The sequence below is a fragment of the Artemia franciscana genome, chromosome 2, assembly GCF_032884065.1.
Source record: "Artemia franciscana chromosome 2, ASM3288406v1, whole genome shotgun sequence".
Taxonomy (NCBI): domain Eukaryota; kingdom Metazoa; phylum Arthropoda; class Branchiopoda; order Anostraca; family Artemiidae; genus Artemia; species Artemia franciscana.
This window is the reverse complement of record NC_088864.1, coordinates 26,940,127-26,946,161: the sequence shown is the minus strand read 5'-3', so window position 1 is coordinate 26,946,161 and position 6,035 is coordinate 26,940,127. Positions and strand designations below refer to the sequence as shown.

The 6,035-nt window shown below is 34.5% G+C and overlaps 1 protein-coding gene across 1 annotated transcript; it reads right to left on the bottom strand.

The window, feature by feature from the left end:
• Positions 1-469: 469 nt before the first annotated feature.
• On the bottom strand, positions 470-5,792 carry LOC136039429 (uncharacterized). Its single transcript, XM_065723166.1, has 3 exons — positions 5,638-5,792; positions 3,470-3,643; positions 470-702 (listed from the first exon to the last, which is right to left on the bottom strand). The coding sequence occupies exons 1-3, from the start codon at positions 5,719-5,721 to the stop codon at positions 520-522; spliced, it is 441 nt and encodes a 146-aa protein (XP_065579238.1). The 5' UTR covers positions 5,722-5,792; the 3' UTR covers positions 470-519.
• Between the last annotated feature and the right edge of the window lie 243 nt (positions 5,793-6,035).

Below are 6,035 nucleotides of genomic sequence, written 5' to 3'. Positions count from 1 at the left end.
TTGTGTTATTTGCAACGCTTCTTGCCTGTTCCAAATATTTTCATTTTAGCGGCCGTTTTGGAGAAGAAAGTAATAATGCTAGAACGCTAGTTCAAACATTCCTGTAAAACCCAGCCTCTGATCAAAGAAGCAATGGGTTGGATAAGAATATCATCGAAGCCTTCATCAATATCTTCAATTAGTGAAAGAACATACTAGCTTACTTTCATGTAGGACTTGACCAATATGTTCACCATATTTCGCTGCCTTGAGGTCGTATTGGCCCCAAAAGCAGTCACTAAAATTTAGACGGCTTTCCCACCCAATTATTACGATTTACGAATTGCTAGCCAATGGTTGTGCTTAGCTTTACTAACTTTTAATCGGCGGAAAAAAACCTCATTGGTGATATACGTTAATGCTGATTTATAATATTTTTGAATTCATAAGTGAACGCAAAGACTCAAATGCTTTAAAATAAAGAGTGACATATTTTGAGCTTTACTATATTTAAATTAGAAATAAATTACAAAAACAGATTTAGACCTTGACGACAGTGGTATATGGATAACCGTAAGCATAGGGGTAAGCGTATGGTTGAGCATAATAAGGGGCTGCATATGCGGTAGGAACTGCTACTGGGACTGCTTTATACTGGTATTCTGGGGCACTCACTTTCACGACAGGCTGGTAAGTCTTGACTTCGGCCTTCTCATAGCTGATCTGAAAAAATGAAGTATAAAGGAAAAGAAAATTAACATGAATTTAACGATTTTTTCATTTTTTCTATATGAACGCATAGTTTTCAGTTGTAAAAAAGTCCGACAAAGCTAACATTTATCTCTTTTAAACCAACTTTTAATAGGATTGTTCGTATTTAATTGCAGCCATTTTAAGAAAATGAAAAGTTCAATATGAGTAAACAAATCACGGTTCTTACTGAAAGACAACCTTTCTTCTACTATTCTACTCAGTGAGCTCATAGCTGTCTATATATATATATATATATATATATATATATATATATATATATATATATATATATATATATATATATATATATATTAACTTTACAAAAGTTTTTTTTAGATTATTTCATGATATAATTAGCCAATACTCATTTTTAGCGTGGAGTTCCATCAATGTAAAAATTGCAGCAAAAATTTCTTGATGTACATCCAATAAAATAGAAACTTCTGTTGGAATAAAGCACAATTGCCCTCCAGAATATTGGTCAGAGATCATACTGAGTTTTGCTTGGAATTTCCTACGAATAGTTTTGGGAGCTACCCCCGCCCCTAATTATTAACGCTATGTCCAAACATGCTCAGCTATCAAGCCTGATCAGTCAACATGGAAAACACAATATAGAAGAAATATAGAACTTATTATGTATGTATTCGCAGAAGGAGAGCTGTTTTCTACTGGGACGTGTACATCACATTGCCATGAAAGTCGTTTGTCGCAATGGAATTGATTAGAAGATTTTAACTGGTTGAGAAAGGAGGGTAACTAATAAAACTGCAAGACTGACTATGAAAGGGAAATGGCACTATTGAAGATTTTTTTCAGAGTATTAAGTGACTTGCCACTGCAGGAGAGCCCTTTCACAGCTGGTCTAATGAATTTTAATGCAGATAAATTATTTTATTGAACTTGGTTACAAAAATCTGTTTTTGTTTTGTTTTATTAGATCTCATATAGCGTTCTCAGAGACACCACTCGCTCCTTAGCTATGGCCGCGCGGGTTTTTGCTAATTGTAAATAATAAAACCCAAAATTTTCAACTGAAAGGAAGGAGCAACATTATAACTTAAAATGGGCATAAATTGTTTCGTGTATTAGGGGGCTGCCCCCTCCTCAATACCTCCCTCTTCACGCTTAAGTTTTTTTTTGTACTTTACAAAAGATCCTTGTTCTTATTAAACTGCTAAAAAGTCAAATCTAAGCGTAAAGAACGAGGCATTGAGGGGGGGGGGTCAGCTTCCCCCATAATAATTTTTGTTCGTTTTAAGTATTAATGTTGCTGCTTACTTTCAGTTGAAAATAATACTTTATTTTATTTCTAATCGTTTTTCGAATAATACCGGAGATCCGCTTCCCTTTCTATGAAAAATTTACCCCACGAAATATTTCTCCATGGAAAGATCCTTGCTGAAAATACTCCCTGGAAAATTTCCTGGGACAATTAGGCCTAGAAAATTCTCTTTAGCCTACTTTTACTTGAAAAAGACTTTTTTTTAAGTACTGATTGTTTTTCAAATTATGCTGAATTTTCCTTCCGTGGACAATTTTCCCTGTAATTCCCTTCCTAATGAAGAGTTTCTCCCACAGAAAATTCCTCCACGCAGAGATTACTCCCACAAAAAAATATTGCAGACAATTCTAACCCCGCTGAAAATTTTCTCTGGACGATTTCCCCAAATATCTCCACATTTTTAATCGTTGCGGTAAAGAGAAAGTATCACAAATACAAAGAATTTCGTATTGAAATTCTGACAATTCCCCTTTGTGTAAAATTTACCCTGGAAAGTTCATCCCCGTAAACTTCCATCCCGAGGGAAATTCTCCCGGTGAAACCCCTCCCCCCAAGAATGTCTGTATACTTTCCAATAACAAGTACTATATGTAAACAATGTGGAAAATCTATAGCTTACTGCCGTCTCCCCAGTGACTCTGGGAGACAAGTCATCTCCAGAGCCATAGTTATTGGGACCTTTCAACTGTTCTGAACAAAATGGCTATCTAACAATTTTATTGAATGGCTTTGGGCGTGGGATGGGGCCAGTTGCCCTCCAATCTTTCTGGTCATTTAAAGTAACCATAGGAGTTTTGGTTTCCGTTTGAAAGAGACACCTATCTTGTAGGACAGTTAGTTTGATACGATTGCCCCTAGGGAAAGAAAGAAAAAGAAGCAAATAGACACGCACCAGTGATCTCTCTCCTGGCAAAAATTACAAATTCCACATTTTTGCAGATAGAAGCTTGAAGCCTCTACGGTAGGGTTCTCTATCAAAATTCCGTTCTTTAAATTTTGGATTACTTTTGGCCCTATTTACTGTTCGTTACCATGAACTGTTTGAAAAGATGGTTTATTTATGGCTAAAGTAATTTTTTGGTTTCCTTGCGAAAGTTTAAGTGCTTCTGTGGAAGACTGTAAAGCCAAATAGAATTTAGGAACTTAAAATTTTGAGCCATGGAGTTTTTTTTTTCTACGTTAAAGTTATGGACTAACGCAAAACATTTTACATGACATTTGAGAACTCTATTAAGCTTATGATTCGAGGGAGGACTGCTGTTCCGATTCCGGTTGATTTGGAGGAATCATCAAATGGCTGCCTTTTTATTTACAATCCTACCCGCATTGTATGCAGACTCTTCTGGAACATAGTCCAGTTTCGTTTGGACTCAAAAGACGTGAGCCTAAACAGCTCCAGATAGTGTTTCAAGTCTGAAAGACTCAGTCTCAACTTCAACAATGTAAGTTTACCTTGGGTAGGAGTGGAGCTCCGAGAATTGGTGATCCTGCCGCAGCATATGGAGCTGCAAATGCATAAGGAGCCGCATAAGGAGTGGCATATGGAGCGGCAGAAACCACAACAGTTTCAGACTTCTCTTCTGTTGGAGCGCCAAAAGCTAGTGCAACAAATGCAAGGAAGACAGCCTGAAATATGATAAAACCTGTTCAAATGAACTATTTTGGTTTACTGAACCCGAGTATAAAATAGAACCATATGCTTTAAACTGATTTTATTTTGAACAAAATATTTCCATAGGTAGCGAAAAGATGATTTGTCATATTTTTCCTTTAAACAAAAAGTCTTTCAAAAATGTATAGCCAGAGTAATTTCTTTTAAAATTTTGCTACTATCGTCGTTTTTCTTATTGTTTTTTTAATGTTTGATTGTTAGTACAGAATTTTCAATTCTAATTGTTTGCATCCAAATGCAACAGAGGAGATACAAATGGTACCGAGAATGTCCGAAATTGGTAACATTCACCGATGAATGTCCGAAATACCTTTTTCTCTCCTTAAATTTAGCCAACTTTGCCAGTCAACTTTTTCAGTTGTATGTAAGATTTGATGGTGACAGGTTAGGATTTTAATCCACTTCTGAGATTTATAGACAAATTTAACCTAGCCCAACCTTAAGTTTTACCATCAAACTTGTATAAGACGGAAAAAGCAGATCCTTAAAACTAATTGAATCCAATCAGAGAAATTTTTGACATAACACCTTAAATTAGGTATTCTCTTCTTAGATCACCCAGCCGTTCTATGACGAACGAATAAATTTTCAAAATGGGTTTAAATCCATTTATTTAGACAGTGGAAAAAAAGGTATAAAAGTCGATATATTTTGATTACAAATACATTGATCGTCGTCAGAAGAATTGTTAAAAATAGTATAACTGAAACTAGCATATTTATACAAAAAACAAATAACTTTTCATGTCATTCACAAATTTGATTTACTTTTGGGCAAGATTAAAGAAGGAAATTTTAACCAAGGCTTTGAGTGAACTTTTTATGTGAACTCTCGTTGAAAATAATCTAGTGAATAATCTGTAAGTTCATCGTTTTGTGGATGACCCGGAAATTTATTTATTTTTTGTATAAATATGCTAGTTACAATTACATTATTTTAGCAATTCTACTGATGACGAACGCTGTATATGTGACTGAAATGTCTTGACTTTTGTACCTGTTTTTTTCACTGTCTAAATAAATGGATTTATCCCCATTTGAAAATTTATTTGTTAATCAGAGAAAAAAGAATTTTGGACATTCAGAGTAACAATGACATGTACCCCTCCTCCCCAGCTACATGATATTGCTTGTAGGAAAACTGGGGTGCAACGTTAATATCTAGGAGATTATCATGTTATGATAATCATATCATAACAAAAAAAATATGACATTTGGTCATATTTTTCAATAAAGAAAATGTCTGCAAGCAACTAGATTTCATTCTTCGCATTTTATATTTATTTCTTTATAAATTATAGTATATTTAGTAATTATAGTCTTTTAGTAATTATTAGTAATTATAGTTTTTATAAAGACTAATGTTTGTCCTAACCTTAATTGTTAAACAGCATTAAAAGAAACAATCCTTTTATCGATTTGAAGTAGCACAACGTAAGTCAATAGAGGTAAATGCAATCTTATTTCAAAGAAAAGATTTAAGCGAATAGTGGAGCAGAAAATGAGAATAGAAAACCATCGATTTGAATTAAAACTTATAATGAAAAGCTAAAAAAAAGCATGTAAGAACTAACATCTAGAAGTCTTTATATCTTCGGCAAATTCGGCTTTAAAATAAGAAATAGAAAATTTGTAGACACCATTATCTTTTAGTATTTTACATGTTCCTCAAAACTTCAAACATGGAGAATACGACTTTCACTATAAGCAATTTAAAAGCAACTTGTTGATACAGTGTACCAGTCACGTCAATGGGGGGGAGGGGGTAGGAAGTTATATGCCCCCCTCGGTTTTAAAAAATATCTTTTTGGGGTATTACCTTTAGAAAATGCAATTTTTCGATATTTTCATCGTAAGAATTGAGAAAAACACAAATTCATTCCTCCTCGCAGATTTTTGTGGGTTGATAATAGTGCCGTACACCAAGAAAATAACTTGGAGGAGCTTACCGAGCGAATCATGGTCACTTGCTTGTTTCTGAAAATAGCAAACAATGAGACAGAGAGAAGAACTGTGATAATATAGACAATCATCCAGGATCCTTATATATATTGTAGCACAGCATTCTGATGAGCGGCAACGCCCTGTGACGTCTTAACAAAAACGGTTATTAACAATATAATTTGTGAGGTTCAAAGATCTGCTTTTTTTACGCCCAAGAAACTGGATTGCTAAAAAGATCCTGTTTCAAACCTTCGCTCTGAATAACCAGTTAACGCTATTTGATTATCATTCTCTATCAGAAAAGACAACACAAATTGATAGAATTTGTAGTTGAAAGGAATTGTCTTATTAGTTAAAGGACGGCTCAGACGGCGTTCGTAAAGTCGTTCGCAAAGTGTGTTTC